General features: G+C 36.7%; 2 protein-coding genes across 2 annotated transcripts in view; one reads left to right on the top strand and one right to left on the bottom strand.

Annotated features, from left to right (window-relative positions):
* Positions 1-2,060, bottom strand: part of LOC101852539 (cytochrome P450 4V2) — a 38,583-nt gene extending 36,523 nt beyond the window's left edge. The window contains exon 1 of the mRNA XM_005095086.3: positions 1,794-2,060. Coding sequence (XP_005095143.1) covers positions 1,794-1,947 — 154 coding nt within the window. The 5' untranslated portion in view covers positions 1,948-2,060. The remainder of the gene's footprint in view (positions 1-1,793) is intronic.
* A 407-nt stretch (positions 2,061-2,467) lies between these two features.
* On the top strand, positions 2,468-16,008 carry LOC101852312 (inositol polyphosphate multikinase). The gene is made up of 5 exons (XM_005095085.3): positions 2,468-3,037; positions 8,434-8,607; positions 9,128-9,300; positions 11,112-11,196; positions 13,590-16,008. Exons 1-5 carry the CDS (start codon positions 2,797-2,799, stop codon positions 14,246-14,248), a joined length of 1,332 nt encoding a protein of 443 aa, XP_005095142.1. The 5' UTR covers positions 2,468-2,796; the 3' UTR covers positions 14,249-16,008.
* Positions 16,009-20,064: the final 4,056 nt, after the last annotated feature.

Raw genomic sequence — 20,064 nt, 5'->3', positions numbered from 1 at the left:
TCTGATTCTGATTTTGTGCTTACTAGACGTGCTTTGGACCATTAATCGGGGGGTTCCAAGGGGGCCTGCCCCACTGGGGTAAAAGAAAATCTGGGGGGTTACAGGGGGGCATGCCCCACTGTTTTAAACCATAATTTGATATTTTACAGTTAGATTTGAAATTATCTTGAAAATAATTGATTTGTGACAGTTTTAGTGGTTTTATGAGTAATATGAGTGATCTGCAGCAAACAGTATTGCAGTTCAACCCCCGAAGCAGTGCATCTGTGAGCGGGAGTGAACGTAAAAATTTACCACAAAATTGAAGTGTTGATAGTCTAATGATTTGACTACCCCACACATAACAGTCTAAAGAGTGTATATAGGTTTGAATCCCTGTCTGGACCTTAATGGTGTATCTGGGAAATGTTCTTCACACAAATCTATTTTCTTTGCTTCATCCACTTGAGAATGCACACCCGGAAGAAAAAAAAAACTGCCTGTTATAAGTTGGAGAGCATTAAAATGGCAGCCAACACTTAATACTTTATTTTCAGGTAAGTGGGGATACTAATTGTAGTCGAAAGTGTTCAAGACCACCACTCATTGTTGATGAGAAAAGTGGCTGTCTTAATAAATGTAATACTGTACACACAGTCCTTTTTCTTTGACAAAGAGTAAAACAACATGAGTGGGGTTTTGGGCTTTGAGGGGGCACAGTACTGTCGTAACCTTTGACACAAAAGTGCAGAGAAAAAAAATGAACATGTCTGAGAGTGTGTGTGTGTGTGTGGGGGGGGGGGGGGGGGTAGTGAAAAGAGACAAGAGTCATAAAAACAACATTAATGGCATACAAAACAGACTATTTTAAACTATTTACAACAATTCTGAAGCGAGGCACACTACACTACAAATACAAAGGACTTTATATTGTTCATCAATGTTGCTAACTCTACAATTTTAAGCCCTGAAATTGAGTTAGGCTTTCACTTGAGGCTTGAGGTCTAGCATACGTCCTGGTGTCAAACTGAACCTCTCTCCCCCTCCAATCCCAAATTAGTAGACATGTGTACAAAATAAAAGGGCAATGAAATTAAATCAACACTTTCCATTTCAATGATGTTCTGTTTCATCTTTCTCTGCCTTTACTAGATCTAGATCTACTACTACTGATGCTTCCAATTCAGTCTCGATCTACATAAAACTTGTCACTGGCCCAAACAGACACTAATTCACAAAGCAGCAAATTATAGAATTTGATCAACCAAACTTCCATCAAAAACATTAACAATTTAACGAAGTGACTATTTCTCCGAACGCTTGGGAAGATAAACTTGAACTCTATTTCTCAGAACAGTTTCCATTCTCGAGTTTTGTTGGTTATTTACGTACAAGAGTTCGGCGTCATCTTTCATTCTGCCATTCTGCGAGGACTGGGAAGGAGAAGCATTTTTTTAAAATTTGAAAATGCCTTCAAAAGGTACTGCGAGAAAACAAGACTGCTTGACTTTGACTTAACCTATTGTGCATTTCGTCACCCCTAAAGGAAAAACTAAATGACAAAAAAAATCCCTCCACGCCCCCCCCCTTCACACCTTATACACACACACACACACACTCACACGGGGCACACACACACACACACACACACACACAGGTCACTCCATTCGCCTTCGCAAATAATAAAAACATCTCTAGAACGGAAACCATTCGGAGAAATAAATTTAGAGTTCAAGTCAAGTTTATTTCCCAGAGTGTTCGGAGAAATAGAGCCGGCCTAAAAATTAAACAAAGAAAAAGAAATTAAAACATACCATGTCCAAAACAAAGTTGGTGAGCGTTGCCAAGTATTGGTAAAGGATCTGGTCCCGGAATGTTGTCTATGAGTTCCTTCACGCGCTTGTCCCGATAGAAATAAGCTAAGTAAATAAGCCCGGCTAGAAGGCCAACAATACAGGCAGCAAACATTTTGACACTGTGTAGGCTAGATCTAGATTTCTAATCGATTCGAAGTTCTACCAGATTCTAATAAAAACCAACCTGTCCTTTTTAGAGCACACGGAGCTTTTTAGTCAATCAAAGCTACCGCATTAGAATAATACAAGAATTAGATCTAGATTTCTAGATGCTGATCCAGCCGCGCACAGCACGCACCAACCTTTGCTCCGCTATCTGTAACTAACACTGCATCCTAGGCCTAGCACTACAAGTCTTCCTTAGCTGTGCGTCCTTAGCTAGGCTACATTGTTTTATATTTTATATTCATGTCCACTATAGCTACGAGTACGCAGTGGCGTCCCCTGCCGTGTCACGTGACAGCTATTTTTAGTATTGTTAGCTTCGATAACATTATTTTTCATGGACGAAGCAGCATTTAATAGAACTCAATAAGCACTCAGCTTTGGAGTTACTTGTTTTATGTGTTGCAACGACAAATAATGATTGTTTTGATTCGCATAGGTGTAATGAAAAATATAGTAAAAAATAATAATGCGTTGAAATACAACATGAATGATGTCCACAATTCTTAAGTAAGGTTTCCCGACTGCTAGGGACTACAACACAAAGTAGGATCGTCATTCCTTGGTCGCCAAGGCAGGGAGGGAGGGATCCTCTCGAGAGTAACTAACAGTACTTACTGATATACATCATACACTGCGTGTCACTGACTCATTATACTGCCCGTTTTAGACGATTAGCATGGGCATCTGTGTCTGTGTGTATGATCTGAACTCTGATTCTGAATGGATCTTCAGTCAATGTAACGTTGATATTGATGACTGAAAATACGAAGAGATTCGTTTCGTCAATTTGGAAATGTCAAAAGAAGATACCCATGACCCGGTGAATAGGAGGAGCAATGGAGGAAGGGACTCGGATCTCGTTAAAAATGTTCACAAAACTAGATCAAGATCTAGAAATGAAAACGACTTCCCAGAAAAAGACGAAAGTGGTCTGAGCTCCTTGAAACCGCAATCGCAAGGAGACCAGCTTGATGCTGGGGGCACTTGTCCGGAATGGAAGGCACTAGATATCCAAATCGGAGGTCACAAGTTAGGTAAGTTGATTAGGCCTATTGAATTAATTATACTCAGAGGTGAGTGGTTTTGAAATCTAACCTCTGCTTTTGAAAGTGCTCGAGGGATGCTCCAGTAGTGAACATTTCGTGAATAGCCAGAAGAGTGAAGTTAATTTTCAACCAATGATGCTTGCAGCTCTGATCATTTTGTCAGCTGAGAAAAAAGTTGTTTAAAATTACTTGAGTCATTTATTGTTACATGTCGGGGAGTTGTGTCATTGATTGATTGTGCTAATTACATTGATGAATAGAGCTGAGGGTTGAAATAAAAGAAAGGCTGTCGTTATTCGGACTCGAGTCCGAATAACATTTTTTCATATTCGGACTTGAGTCCGAATAAAAAAATTTCTTAGTCCGAATTATGAAAAAATGTTATTCGGACTCGGGTCTGGAAAAAAGGAAGTGTCTTCGTTCTATAGATCTAACGTTCAGTGCTTCCAATTTTCCGCCAGTTTCTAGTTTCCCCCACACCTTATCTGCCGATCCAATGCCCGCTGCCTCATTGATACGCCCCCCCCCCCCCCCCACGTTTCCCACTTTCTTTGTTGTAGAAAAAGGTAAAATTGAAGATTAGCAGACCACCTGGCCCCTACATATTATGAGCTGTGTAAAAAAAAAAAAAAGACCGATTCGTTGAAATACACAAGCGTGTGTGTCATATCGATTGTTTACCAAGAAAAATTGTGTTGCTGTATAGAGCTGAGCATACGGCAACTTTTGATTCCATAGACCAGCGCACAATTCATTACGTAGATCTACGTCAAGACTAGCTTATTATTGTAATAATGATCAGTTGCCGGGGCGAAAAAGACTGACGCGTATGGGACGTTCAAAGCCCGGATCGATAGTGCCCCCACCACCCTCCCCGACACGCACACAGCCACACGTGTGCAGGCTGCCCATCCGACCCCGACACACGCTAACGAGCCATCTTTAATTGCTTCTGATGACCTCTTGACAAATAAACATTTATTAGAAGCGCTCTAACTTTTCAGGCCAGCCTCAAATTCATCATAAGATTAAAACTCGGCTCCTGCACAAAACACCTTTTTGCCCGAAGTGATCCCGGTCTCTACCCAGCCTGAGGCGAGTCACGAGTGAGGCAGGACAGGAAGCCGGATTCACGAGTCACAGGAAGTCGGAAGTGATGTCATGCTGGACAAGAATCAGAGTCCGAATAACATTTTTTCATATTCGGACTCGAGTCCGAATAATCACTTCGTAAAAGAAATTGTGTTCAATTGTTTCTGTTTTCAGTTGGTCCAACAGTGATCCATTGAGATGCAACCATTGATGACAAAATAAGACTGATACATTGCATTATCAGAGAGGCTAGGATAGCACTTAAGAAGTGTGATATTTTGACCTCTACTTCCTGATTGAACCGGCAGCGCTTGATCCCACCATGTACAGGCTGGCCCTTTAGCTCCCCCTAAACACACTCCACCTCTCATTTATGCAAGATGAGAAATGTCCAAGACACAATATTTTTTTCCTGACTTCCTTGTTGATTCCTTCTTGGACAGGTTCAAATGTATGTGGGGCATAGTGATGAAATAGGTACATGATGTCAAAATAAGGAAATTGAAGAAACTGGCATTTCTCCGCCTGTTGGGCGTTATTTATTTATATTTTATTTTTGGCTCAGCACCTTTTATGCTGTTTGAAAAACACATTTGTGGATGGATTTTACTATTTTAAAAAAACTGTGATCAAAGGCAAAACATGTAAATTTGCAGTTTTCATGGATGCTCAAGCTTAGGAAGTTACCAAGATTTGGTGATGTAAGTAATGTTGCCTCTGAAAGTCTTGTGCATAGCACGAGCAGTAGTGTGGGGTCTTGCAAAAGTTATCTTTCTCTGAAAGTTCTGAGGCCTTGGAAAAAGGATCCCCTGAGGTATCAAGACTTGCGTGATATACAGTTCAGTAGAGTCACCATTCCTGTGCCTATGGGCGACGTTCTCTGGAAGGTGTACATAATAATATTTATGGGGAAAGGGAGGGAAACAACAAGGAACAAGATTGAAAAGAGTGGATGTTAGTGATATCAAAGCAATGGAAAGGGAGTTCTTGTTACTTGACCGTTTGTGACAAAATCAAGTTGATGAATACAAGTATTTTTAGAAATGCATCTAATTACAGCCTAGAATGCACATTGTGAACAGATTTTGAGGTCCAGAGTTTTAAAAAAATATTGTGTGTGCCTGGTGAAAGGTACCAAATGACTCTTTGTGAAGAATATCTTTTTTTTTCATTTTCATGTAAAAGCATCATTTCTGAATAATGTGCTTCTTGAAATTTTAAGATATCTTCAGTATTTTTTTGAGATATGGGTGATTTTGTAAGGCAGGGTACGAAAAAAGGTTTTGAGACAAACGGCCTTGAAGTTTCCCCTTTGTTTCTGCTTCATAGATAGATCTATCTATGCTTCGAGACGACCTGATAACACATTCGCTACTCACAAACCAACTTTAAAAAGCAGCTAAGATAAAAGAACATCTTCAAAATGTTTATATTATGCTTCAAAGCAAATTCTCCACCTCCTTGAGCAAGAATTTTCAAGAAATTAGATCTAAGTTTGCGCAGGGAAGAAATATATGCAATACTATTTGCTCTCCAAAAAAATGAAAGGGTGTGGATGCGCAAAGCTTCGCTTTTTTTACATGTTCTAGATATTCATATGCACTACACACCACTAGAGAGGGGAGAGAATGACCTAAATTTTGGTGTATGCATTGTGATTGGGTCGACTTTATGAATGAACAAGAGAAACCATCCGCAGTGTGTACTCGGAAAACCAATTTTCGCTCACATTTTTTGAGATTTTACAATATGCCTTGTGTTATAAAACATCTTAAAAAATGTACTTGGTAAAGTAAAAGAATCTCAAGTCCTTTGATCATATTAATGGCTTAAGACTCCATTTTTAATGGAACTTAGTTTTTGTCAGAAATTATATTTTTTGGCCTTTGATGCCTGATATCTCGTTTCGCACAAATGCATCTTTTGGTACCTTTCACCAGGGACGCTCATATATGTATATTTTGTAATTAAAATACATAATAACAAAATTTGTACAGAAAAAGATTCCTGCATCTCGCCAATTTCGCTTTGTACATGCTAGTCTGTAGCAATAGAACTTAATAAAACATCAATCATTTCTTTGATTCTTCTTTGGGCAAGTTAACTTAAGGTAACAGCTGGTAAAGCAAATATTTTTGCAGGGGATTTCCTCTTCCCATTTCCCTTTACTGTTTGCCTGTAGCTGTGATGCACTGATGTAAATGTGTCTTAGTTTTGTTTTCTTGAGTGGATAGATACATAAATGAGAGGAAGTTCTTTTTTACCCTACAGCTCTTCTATCATGATTTCTCTGTTTGGAAGCTGTGTATATAAATAACATGTTTCTGAGAAATATAAAAAATGCAACAGAAAACATTTTGAGCTAAATTAGATTGACTTGTTTCATTTGTTCTTATTATGTTTTGTTAAAGAATGCACAGTTCTATTCATAAAGTTTCAAATTCAGCTGGACGATGCTCCACCATAGCATGATGAATGATGATAGTGGAGGTCCTGGTACCTTTTTGCATTTGCACACTTTTTCATTTTTATATGAGAACTTCGAGGATGTTTAAGATTTATCTGAGCTAGAATGTAATGACATCTTCACGATGTCATGTACTTAAAACTATGTTTTTGTGAACAATGGCGGTACTATACCGAGTTGCAGCAAAAGTTCTGTCACACCCATTATATTACGATAATTTTCGGTATAGCGTAAGAATTGCAGTAAAAATTAAAAGTATGACTTGTAGGACTTATGAGACTTATTGTGCAAGAGCAAACCAAAGAAATCCTGAACCGGAAGTAGTACGTGGACAAAGTGTTGGTATTGATTTCTCTCGGTCTGTGTCGAAATTAACGCTTCCTACACACACAATTTGCTTTGAATCACGTAGACAATGTGTAAACACACTTTATACACTATAAAATTCCATACTTTTTAACGTTTGGGTACCTTTTTCTCCTGTTTTCAAAATTTAAAAAATTACAAATTGAGAAAATAAAGGGGCTGTGTGTATGATAAATTTTTTTAATGCGCTTTCTGCTGTTGCAAGACTCGTAAATGTTTGCAGAGGAAACATCTGACGCTTGAATTAACGTTTTAACACCACTAGAACTGTCCAAGACAAGCCGAGACATAGGCAACCAAGGGCGACAACTTGAATTCAGAATTGGGTTATTGTCAACACCCATGTTGAAAACCCATTCCAACTTAGTGCGGAGACTGCCAGGCTCTTCGGACTGTCTTGAAACACCATTATTAGACATAAGATCGTGGATTACATGATTATCGCCCTTTACGTGGAGCCATTTAACCCTGTTTCATAGAAGAAATCGCCAAATTTTTGGCACAACAACATTGCTGATGAAACTAAAGACATTGGTAAAGTGTTCTTTTTAGCAATGGTTCAGGATTTTAATTCGTCGCATTGATGGAGAGAAAAAGTGTTTAAAAGAAGAGAATAGAAATTTCACAAATCCAACGTCCCCCAAGAGGCCCGAAGGTGGCTGAAATGTGATGGTAAGGGGTGGAATCTCAGCTTTTTATCGCATACATTTAGTTACTTTTCAAAGCAATCTCAAATAACGACATTATTGTAACGAAATTCTACGTCACGGTGACTGCGCTACATGGCACTGATGATGGAATCTGCTAACAAGACAATGCCCAACCACAAATGGCTATGATCAATAAAAACTCCTTCCAAACACATCAAATCGTTGTTCTGGACTGGCCTACAAGATCAACAAGCCATAACCCAACAGAACATCTGTAAGATGACCTTGACTGGAGGATTAGAAACAGGCGCACTCCGTACAAACTGGTCAGGAACTGAAGGCTGCACTTCACAACGAATGGCAGGGGATTCTTCAGACAACCATAAGGACTTCAATTCAGTCAATGAACAGATGTTTTGTATCAGTAATTCAAGCTGGAAGAGGCCACACGCCATACTGAGCAAACTTTGATTTGGATTTTGCAAGAGTCAGTGTGAATAAAGTTATCTACCTTGAATAAGGAAAGACATTTGTCAATTCTTTTTATGTAATGTCGGCAGAAAATGAATAAAGATCACGTGTACCAAATTTCTCTTGGCTATGTTGAGTAGTGAATGAGTTATTGTACTTTTAAAGTAGGTGTGACAGAACTTTTGCAACTCAGTATATTTATATAGTATAGTAGACCTTCTCTGAGCTGACAAAATATTGGGTTACTCGACATTGTGATATCTTTTGTTGTTGTGTAGAATACAAACACTAAAAAGGCTTGATCATCCTAAAGTTTCGTTATTTTTTGCATTCACCAGCAATGATTGACCTTGGAAATGGCTACATTCTCAAGTCTCTCCAAAAGCCTCCCAGGGGAACTCGGGAGCTCGGTTTTTATCAGAAAGTTTTTGACGACGCCTGCAGCGATCCAGACCTGATTGAGCTGAAACCGTTCCTTGCTCCTTTTTATGGGGCAGAAAAAAAAAATGGAAGTTAGTATCTCATTTTCTTCCTCATCATCTTATTTCATATTCTAAGTTAGTGGCAACTTTTAATTGAGAAAATTCCTTGTTAGCAAATATTGTCAAAAACGTAAAAATCTTATCACTATGAACACAAGCTGGGCTGAAATGTGGTGTTAGCACTGCTTTACATTTGAAAACTGATTTTAGTGCTATAAAATAATGTTTACTCTTTCAAAATGAACACTATGATTTTACTTTATAAATCACTTTCATCTTCATAATATTGTTATTTTAGGTATGCAGAAACTCCTGGCTCTCTATTTTCGAAACGAACAATATGATTTTTGTGAAACACTTTATTTTCCTGAGCAAATGAAAGATAATTGCTTACTAATGATATGTACATACTTACCTGTTTTGTACAGTGGAAGGGTCAGACATGATATTGAATTTCTTTGCAGAATATCTTTTGTTTCTTTCATTCCTGTTATAATATTTTTGACGTAGTTGCCTTGTGCATACTCTCCGGTTTCTTTTTATCTGTCAGCTACATTTTTGAAACTGAAGAATCTTACAAGTCAGTTCCACCGACCTTGTGTTACTGATATAAAGATTGGGAAGGTGACCTATGATCAAGAAGCCACTGCGGAGAAAAGAAGTCATGAGGCTGCCAAATATCCTCCCATGAAGCAGTTGGGATTTCGTTTTAGTGGTATGAGGGTAAGTTATTCTTGAATACACAATCTTGACCATTTAGCTTGTGGAAATTTGTCCTGATACATGCCCTGAAAGCCTGGAAAAGGGAGATAATCCTCTAAAACTATTGCACATTGTGTCATGACGTGGTGGAATCAGGCGCTCGTCAATTTTTAGGCCTGTGGAGTATTTGGTACCATCTTAAAGCTTGTTCATTTGTCTTGCTATCAATGATAATATCATCCATCTATCTTGAATAGAAGTAGAGATATTTGGGATTAAAGGAAGTAGGAGTCTCTAAGTTTCAGAGATAAACTTAGTGAGAAAATGGACACCAAAGTTTAGGGACTTCCATAGTTTGAGAGTCCTTAGAAACTGCAAATTTACCCTTCTTTTTTGTGCCTTTGATCAACCTTTTTCATTAAAATACTCACTTAAATGTGTTTTTAAATGGAGGTGATAGGTGTTGAGTCAAAACAAGAATATGCAACAAAAAAAAAAAAGAAATGCGCAACAGCCTTAAAAATGCAAATTTCTTTAATTTAATTATTTTGTCAGGTGTCTGATTTCACCACGATGCATAATATATGTTTTCAAAAAATTTATTGAAAAAAAATCTTTACGAAATGATCAGTAAACAATGCAACTATGTTAGGAAAAAAACTCTGCTTTCAACAAGATAGTTTCTGCTGCTATACTGTATGAGCGAGTTCTTTGTCTCTCCTGTTATAGTTGTGTTGTGACTGTTGGGTTTTCTTTCGTTACCTATCTATTTCATCAAATTTTAAAATAACCAATTTCTTTAGGGACTTAAAAATATTATATTGACGAGGACCGGAAAGTGAACTTTGTATTAATCTTTGTTTGGTCGAAATCACTTATCGAGCTGAATTTTTATGTATTATCAAAGTTTCCTTGGATTTTCCAAAGTTTCAACACCATCACACCCTCCATTTCATCATATTTACTTTAAAATTCACACACGCACTATTTGTGGGTCAGTTTCAACCATTCAAAAACTCAAAGAAAGAAGAACAACTATACTTTTGCTTTATAACCTTGTTTTCAGTCAGTTCAAATTTGACATTCTTCCTAGACCTCATAGAAATGCATATATCATGACAGTGTCATGTGTTTGACAATTGAAACGCTGCGCATTGCCACTCTAGGTGCGAATGGATAGACTCCGTGCAGAGCCGCTCTAGGTGCTAAATGGTTAAGTATTATTTTTGCTCTGAATTAACTAGATAGTCAAGTTTGCAAATGAAAATATAACATTGTTTTGGTTGAATAATTTATATAGCAACAATATTTAATCCAAGAGATGAAAAAGCACAGACATGTCTGTTCACTCTTTGCAGAAGGAGTGAATAATTCAAAATGGAGATATTAATTTTTTTAAAGTGCCATAGTAAAAATTGGAAGTTAAACTTTTTCTTTTTGTTTGCTGCTAAGGTGGTTTTATCTATTTTGTCATTTTCGTAGGACTGACGTTTATTGTCCTCGTCAGAATAACCTTTAGCATTTTGACAGGGTGAAGGTAGGATTTTGCTTTTGCAGTAGCTTTATAAATTTGAGATGGTTTGACTTACCTGCATTGATTCATCATAGATGATGTGCCCCTAAAATGTACAGCGATCTTTTGATGTTTGAAGTCCAATTTTTTAAAAATTAGTTACTTGTAGAATGGTTTTCTTTTTGTGAGTCTCGATAATATTCTGGTGGGATTGGGTTGGCCTCTTACTTTTTGCTGTTGGTTAGGTCTGTCCAATTGTCTCATTATCTTGGTACTGATTATTGATAGAAAGATGCTACCTTGGTTTTTGCTCTGACAGGTCTTTGACCCGAAGACTCAAAGCAACCAACAGTATGAGAATGACTACTGTCTGACGTTGACGGAGAGTAATATGGTCACAGAGGGTAAGAATTTGTTGTTTTGAAATAAATGGCTCTTAGCAATAAATAATAGGAAAAAAGAGGCCACATGAGCAGACAATAATATGTTCTGAGATGTTTAGTAAATATTATTTCCTTAAATTTATGTCCTGGGAGCATTGCTTGAAGTTTTTGTGTATTTGCCTTCAATTATACTCAGATATAAATGTGACAAACGATGTAAGTTAAAAATAATTTTTTGAGGGAAAACTGGGAGTATCAAGTATGCCAGAAAATTTGATAAATATGAATTTTGTGCCAATGTCTTATTTTGTAATTTTTGCTTGGTGAAATGCACAATGTGAACTAAATTTGACCTTTTATCTACCTATGGTTTGCAACTATTACCATTGATATTTTCTATAGCTCAAATTCTGCCTCTTTGTTTCCTTTGGTAATGTGATAGATTTCACTCCTACAAGTGATGTTTGCCTATATTGTATTTGTGCAATGAACAACCTTTTACTGGTGGAAACCGTCATGTCTGAATAGCTTCTTTATTTTCTGTGATTTCTTGTATTGTCTCATTTCCTGAAAGATAAGCAAATTCTTATTTTCTTTTGAAAGTTAACAGTGCCTTATTTTTTTCCTCACTGTTACCACTTCATGGTTGCTTTTTGCTTACCAAAGAAGTATGTGGAGAAGTGAAACAAACTGCGGGGCGTCTATAGTCTAACAGTAGCAATGTCAAAAGTCTATAGCATGCACATTATGGTAATAATCTTTAAATCTTTGAAATATACATCTGGGTGCAGATAACAGTGACACTCAAAACTTGAAATCTCGGATACCTCTTACGATATGCCATTCTGTGACTGAGCTGCTATATTTTCTTTGTATTGGCAACACTGTTTTCTTAAACACCGAAACAGATGTGTAGAACAGCTTTGCTTGAAAATCCTGATCAAATTTTTCCTCTCAACTGTCTGGAATTGAAATCACTTTCATACACATTAGAAACTAAGACTCCCATGCTTGCCCCCGCACAACAGACACACATTGCTGGTATCAAAACACATCATTGCTCATTACCTGTAATTTGCATAAGGTGCAAGAGTTTCCTTGGATCTAGTCATGTGAGGGTGGATGCTTGGTGGTGGTGTGTGATTGAAAACAGACAGTTTGGTCATCATCATCTTCTGCCTGGTTCCCTCGGAGCTTCTCGTCGTAAATCATTATGCTCATTCAATAACAGCTGAAGTCATTTTTGGAGCAAACTGAGCAATGGCCACATCTAGATAACTTGATTACTTCCTCAGATTTGTGTCAAAAGTTGTTATAAACTCTAAATTTAATGAAACCATAAATAATATTTAAAAAAAAAAGAAAAATATGTGCATTGTGTCTGTCTTGTAAGTTTAGCAGTTTTTGTTGTATTTCTCAAAACGTGAAAAATGAACTAGGCAATTATCGAATTAGCATGATGAAATTATGTTTTGTTTGTGTACATATGTGTGTATGTGTGCTTATTTGAATGTGAAGATATGGATGGGGAAGTGATTACACAGATTGCACAAGAGGGGTGAGTAGCAGGCTATGATCAGTTTGGCTATATCATAACAATCATGATCTGATGTAAGAGCAAATTTAATTTAGTCATAAAGATGATAAAGTTCATCAACCACACTCTCTGGCTCTTCCTTTTCTTGCTTCAATAGTGAACAAGGCATAAACACCATCCATCCTTCCACTTCTCTCCTTTTATTTTAACCAGGAACTTTTCATGATGGCAGAGGACAGAATACTTTTAAATTGTCGGATGTTAAAAATAATAAGCATAATATTTTAGCAGATGTTGACTAGAAGAACTGCAATAAGATGGAAGTTTATAAGACATTTGGCTTTCCCAAATCTATGCTTTCCAAGTTTCTAAGAAAATCTAAAATGCCAGCTTTGGGTGTCAACCCAACAGGAAGTTAGCACACTTTGCCAAATTTGTTTCAGTGATTCCAGTTAGTACTTGCCATGTATTTTCCTGTCTCTGATCACATTCCGATGACAAAAGCAGACAAAATGACCTCCCAAAAAAACTTTCTTTGACTTCACATGCAATACAAGATTGTTGGATAGGTTCAATAAGTGACGCAGCATTACTCAAACAACTGTGTGTAGGGGATCTGCTGCAGTAAATCCGTTACACAGTTATTTATTTCTAGACCATTTTACCGTTACTGTTATTTTCCTTGATTTTCTTCAATATCTCTCTAATTTTTCCATTTTATCTGTTTATCTGAATAATGGATGTGATATTGGAGTTATCCATGCCCTACTGTATTTTGTTTGTGGACATACTCATATTATGCATACTTTCACTCTTTCACAAGTTACCGAAAATATTTATTCTTCAGACTGTCATTTAGTTTGAAATCTATTTTCAGGACTGGGACGATTTTTTGGACTTCAGAATGGCAATCTGAGACGAGATGCAATCAGGCCTGTGCTTAGCAAACTGAAACGACTCGAGTCATGGTTCTTGAAGCAGAAAAAGTTTTCATTCATCGCCAGCTCATTGCTCATTGTTTATGAAGGCCTCAGACTTGACCAAGTTAAAGTTGACAGGGCCTCATCTTCAGAACAGGACTGTTCTCCAGTTCTTGAAGACACTGGAAAGAATGAGAAAAAGAGCAAATGTGGAAACGGAAAAAATCTGGACAGTGACTTGAGTATTAACAGGACAGCTGAAGAAACAGAAGCTCATTCTTCAGTCACCAATGAGGAGAAAAGCTCAATAAAACGTTTTATTGACCACACAGATGCAGAAAGTGAACCTCGCTCAAAGAAATTAAAGCTTTCAACTTCAGATGTGAAAGGCAATGGGTCCCATGGACCCCACAACAGTTGTTTACAAGAGCAGTCAGACAGCTTGAACCCGGGGATGAGTAATTCTCAAAGAGTTGCTGATGTGTGCTTGATAGATTTTGCTCATGTCTTTCCTGCAAAAAAAATTGATGAAAATTTTTTATTTGGGTTGCAGAACTTGATTAATTCTTTGGAAACATTAGTAACTATGGAGACAATTAAACATTCAATGAAATAGATCTTTGGGTGTGAAATTATGATAAAGTGTAGTTAAATACGTTATGTCTTTTAAATTTTCTCTTTGTCTTATTAACTTTTCCTAAACCAAAGAAATCGTTTTTCTCTTTTTTTCTCACGCATAAAAATGGCATGATTTGAATGAATCGTTAGGCTATTATTCAATTGACTATTTTTTAACCTGATGGACTTGGTTAGTCAGTTATAGATCAGAAATGCAGCCTTTGTTGAATGACTGGGTAGCTTTCGTGGTCGTCACCTCAATTTTCCTTCAAGCAGCTAGTCATTACTTCACCTTCAAATAATCCCTGAAGTCATCACTGGCGTATACTTTAATCGTCTTGTAAAACTTATATCCAGTGTATAGTCATCAATAGAAACTTCATCCTTATTTATGTTACCTTTAAATATTGTTAATAATATTATAACTGTAACAGCATAATTTTTCTGAGAATGTGTTCCTTGCTCTCTTTATGTACATGAGACATTTTAGTCTTATGAAAAAAATTTGTTTTACTACATTTGAATAAGAAATGTGTATACGTAATTTATGTCATAGTTTGAACTGTGAAAAGTTTTGTATATATAAACTGTAATTTGGTTTCAGGAAATTTATAAATATTTGTCTTTGTAGACAAATGAGTTACTTTGATTATTTTCAGACTGATCTGACTTGGAGATAATTAGAATTCAAATGAAATAGATTTATGACAAATGAGGGTTAAAATGAGTTATTATCTGTGATCACAAAGGGAATGTTATGCAAAATTTAAACTACTTCTTCAGGATAGTACCTTGATGTTCTGGAATTTGTCATGATTTTTTTGTTTTTGTCTTTATTGGTGAATTAGATTCTGAATCTTTATACGGTTTGGGTGTTTTATGTAGTCGCTGATTGTATGTTGGAATACCTTGTCTTGCCTTGCTCTTAATCTTAATCAGTACCTATGTGCCTATGTCTTTGAAGAAGCTTTGTACATTAGAGTATTTTACTGTGCTTTCCGAATTTTTCTATTCGCTTTATTGTTCTTCTATACTTTGCAGTAGGGCATGAAAATAAAAGTCGTCATCGTTTTTTTTTCACCACTTTCTGTGGCCCATGAGAATTGATAAAGTCAGTGCTTATTATAGTATCGGAATACAGTCCTCTCGTTACACTGACTGAAAGAATTCTAACTACGCTCTGTTGTATTCAAAATATCTACTGAATGGGATTCAGCGTTTACATTTGTTAAAAACAGTCCTCTTGAAATACTGTTTTTGAAGTCTTAAGGTAAGTAAAGGTGTTATTGTGAATGTATGTTTCAGTCATTTTGCTTGTGGATCACTTCTGATTGTGACTTACAATCCGTGTTTGCTACATTTACAGACATAAGAGGTCTGAGTAGTCTGTGAATATTTTGTTGAGAACAGGTCTCTGAATTGGCCTGAAGCACTGTATTCTAACTGTTGCAATTGTGTGATAGTATTTGGGCCTCCACAAATAATTACTCTGTTCATTCCCATAAATTTGGTTTGCCTCTATGAAATGTGTCATCAGGCTGTGGAATCAGGCGCTCGTCAGTTTTTGGGTATGTTGTGTTATAGGCATCATCTTAGAGTTTGTTGGTTTGTCGATCTTTCAATGAAAAAACGACCCATCTATCATGAATAAAATTCCAGATATTTTGAGATTCAAAGAGATGGGGGTGGCCTGTTTTCAGAGATATAATTAGCGGCTACTTTCATAGCTTGAGAGTCCTTGGAAACAAAACATTAACATTTTTTTTGCCTTTTAATCAATGTGTTTTAGTCAAATCCACACAGAAATGTATTTTAAATGGACATAAGAGGTGTTTAGCCCAAAAACAAAATTTCAATGAAAATCGCCAAACTGGTGGAAAAATGTCAATATTTTTTATTTCATTATTTTGACAAGCGCCTGATTTTACCACGATGCCTAACAAATTGTTTTAATCATATTAAATGTGCTTTAGCTTAGTAAAATAAACACATGTTGTTCATTAAAAAAAGAAAATTGATAATGCTTTTCATCCAATTTAACATCAGAATGAACAATTAATTTTCTGTCTGGTATAAGTGAGGTATGTGGTCAGTCTTGCAGATCATACATCCTCATTCTTTTTTCCAGTTAAGACATGTGAATGCCGAAATGCTGCCATTTCAGTAACCAGTTTTGATTAGGTAAATGGGTGTTGTTATCTAGTCATATGCTGCTGGGATTGGTATTTTGTTTATTATTTTCTTCTCAATATTTAATACATGTCTTGGATGCCTTGTTTACTGGCATATGGTGATGAAAATATTCCAATATGTCAAAAATATCCAGGGCTTCTTAAAGCTGTTTGATTAAATGAAAAGAATTCTGTACTTATATATCCAGTTTTACCTGTCATAAATGTCTCACAACTGTGTCAGTATGGATTAGATCTTCTAGGAGGTCAGCTGGTGAACACGGCAATTTGGGGTACATCTCGTCAGAGAGACAGAGATACTTGATAGAATATCTTCTCCACATGATGACTGAACTCCCAATCATTGTGTGCAAGGGGAAGAACCTAACCATTTGTATGAGATGCCAGCGGAACCATTTTGGATATGGTCTCGTAACTCAAAATTAATAGAAATCAATGATCAATGATTTGGTATGCTGAATTTATGCATTGATGGTTGCACTTGATCTTGTTCATATTTCCTTATCAACAATATATTTGATTTTCCTTGCTTGTTTGGTCGTAGAATTTATATTGGACCTGTCAAATACAAAAATACTTCTGCTGTAAACTGAAAATTGAAATGCTCAAAAAATGTGATGGAACATTTTTTTCAAAGAGCTGGTAATGTTCAAGAATGTGAAGCTTTTAATTCAGTGCAAACTACTGAGTAAAGTAAGCCTGCTGAAAAAATAGTGGTGTTCGTACCATACTTGTGAGGCTCATTTTTAAGCTCTATTCTGTAACTGTTAAGCCTTCATACAAATGTACGGATATGTAGATTTGCAAAAATACAGTTGAACTTAATTTAACAACCCCCTGTCCAAGACAATCACCTGTACAAACGACCACCCTTGCTTCCCCCTTTATACACCTTTTCTATATTATACTGACACTGTTGAAGAGGACATCCTGTATAAGATTACCATTTTTCTTAGACACAATGGGGGAGTCGTGTTGGGCAGGGTCGACTGTACTTGTGTAAAGGAAGAGACAGTTTGGCAAGATTGTTTATCTCATCTGTTAACTTTTTATCATCCTCACTGTTTTAGCAATTATTAGTACATATCCCGCCGTGTAACTACCGGATGCTCTTGTCTCTTCACCTGTCCTGTACCCTGGTACAGTCTTCACCTGCCCTGTACCCTGGTGCAGTCTTCACCTGTCCTGTACCCTGGTGCTGTCTTCCCTTGTCCTGTACCCTGGTGCAGTTTTCCCTTGTCCTGTGCCCTGGTGCAATCTTCACTTGTCCTGTACCCTGGTGCTGTCTTCACTTGTCCTGTACCCTTATACCCTGGTGTAGAGAGGGACAGCAATGGATAGCTAGACAGTCTCTTTCTCTGGGGTTCACAGGATGGTTCTCTTGACCTGTTTTATGTTTGTCAATCAATGACAAAACTTTTGCATTGACCTAGTCCTCCTTCTAGTGAGTTTATACACTTATCGACCCATGATGACATTATGTGTGACAGATGCTGCGAATAAACTTAAATTATGCAGCCAACCAAATGGATGCAGTGGCACCTTTTATGTAAAAGCAACAGGCACTGGTGTTGTTCACAGGGGAATGTTTTAAGTTAATGCCTGCCTGTTCCTGTGTTCTTTTTTAGATTGTCTTGGTGAGTTCTCCTATTCAGCAGACGTAACCATATATCTTATCAGTGTGGTAAATAGGTCTTTGTAGGGCTTGATGGCTTTTTCAGTGGTGATATGATTATTTCATTTGAATACGAAACTTTTGAAAAGATCTCATTGTTGTATATAACCTCTGTCCTCTTTTCCATTCATCAGCAGACGCAGTCCATGATTTTCAAGCTATGAGAATATGAGAATAGAGAATATTGAGAGGAAAAGGAAGCTCAGAATTGTGTCTCTTAAACTGTTGTACCAAGATACGGGTCTCCGGATAAAGTCCATGTGACTTTTTGTCAAACCCAGAATATCACTTAGGTAAAATAAAGAGAGTTGGTACTTTATCAGCGGTGTTGGAGCTTTTTCCTATTATTTAAGGCAGGAATGTAATTGATGTTACGCAATAGGAAAGTTATAAGAAACAGAATGCTATTACAGTGTAAGCAAGTCCTATATTGTAAAAAAAAAAAAGAAGTTTTTGTACTGATATGTTTTACACTGATTTAATTTGTACTGGTAAACAACATTAAGAAAACATACTGTTTGTTTCATTTTATGAAAGTACTTTTAATCAAACTGTTAGCTTAACATAATTTTGAGAGACATGGGTCTTTCTGGAATAGATGTACCATTTATATGAGTTATCCTAGCTTTAAAAATTCATTTTTCACAAACGAGTCCACCAGACTGACTCTTCCTAAATACAATGGCTGCAACATATCATATCGCTTTAATATATTTTTTGTCTTAAGAGATATATCATGCTAAGATTGTCTTTTATTTTATCCCACCAACCTTTTTCTGCTGCAATGATGTTAGTGTTACCAGTGAAGACTGTATTCTCTTATTTGTAGTATTCATTTTTTTGTTCTTTGGAGTTTCTGAAAGAAAACGAGAAGAAATTTACTTTTAATTGCAAAGAACAAAGTTTATTGAAGTCCTTGTCCAACTTATCTCTTTTTGACAGCATCTGTGACTTCAAGTAACCTTCTGATAGTATATTATTATGTTTCATTGCTGGGTATGAGTGGCTGGAGAGTATAAGTGCCTACATCGTTGCTCGAACTCTCTTGTTTCTGTATCTGGCTGTCTCATTTTTGATTGATCATTATCATGTAGAAGTGCTATTCTTTGCCTTGTACAAAGTACAGAAAAAATAGCTCAATTTTGAATTTGGGATTCAATTGTACATAAATTACTAGGACACACCCAGGCACAAACATATCACTCATATATATTATGTATATATATATTTACTCTCTCTCTCTCTCTCTCACTCTCGCTCTCATTCTCTCACTCTCTGTTTCACACACATACGGACAAACACACATACATACACATGCACACACACACTCACTCACACACACACACTCTCTCACACACCCGCACACACACACACATCCACTAGCCACACAAAAACACTCATACGCACATACACTCTCACACATGCATACATACACATATGCACACACATACACACACACACACACACACACACACACACACACACACACACACACACACACACACACACACACACACATGCACACACTTGCACACTTGTGTAGTTTGATGAATATTTTTGTGTGTATGTGGTATGTGCTCATATATATGTGTATTCTATCACTTTAACATCACTGATATCATATAAAATTGACTTGCAACCAGTCAAAATCTGCCTTAGGAAGGTGATAGTATGGGTTTTGAGTTTCACATAGAAGTTTAGGTTTTTGACCAGTGCTTATATGGCATATTATAAATTTTCCAACAGAGATGTGATTGTAGTGTGAGTAAATTGGTGGGAATTGTAAACTTCTCAAAATTCTACTTTTTCCTGCAAAATGTAGGCTACCGACTTATTCAGGATGACTTACCTTGTCCTCATTTTTACTGGCTGCAAGATCCAATGAATGTTGCTTATTCAAGTATTATTATGATGTTTTTCTTTGAATACACTCTTTTCAAGTGAAGT

Source organism: Aplysia californica, unplaced genomic scaffold, assembly GCF_000002075.1.
Source record: "Aplysia californica isolate F4 #8 unplaced genomic scaffold, AplCal3.0 scaffold00095, whole genome shotgun sequence".
Taxonomy (NCBI): domain Eukaryota; kingdom Metazoa; phylum Mollusca; class Gastropoda; order Aplysiida; family Aplysiidae; genus Aplysia; species Aplysia californica.
This window is presented reverse-complemented; position numbering and strand designations above follow the sequence as displayed.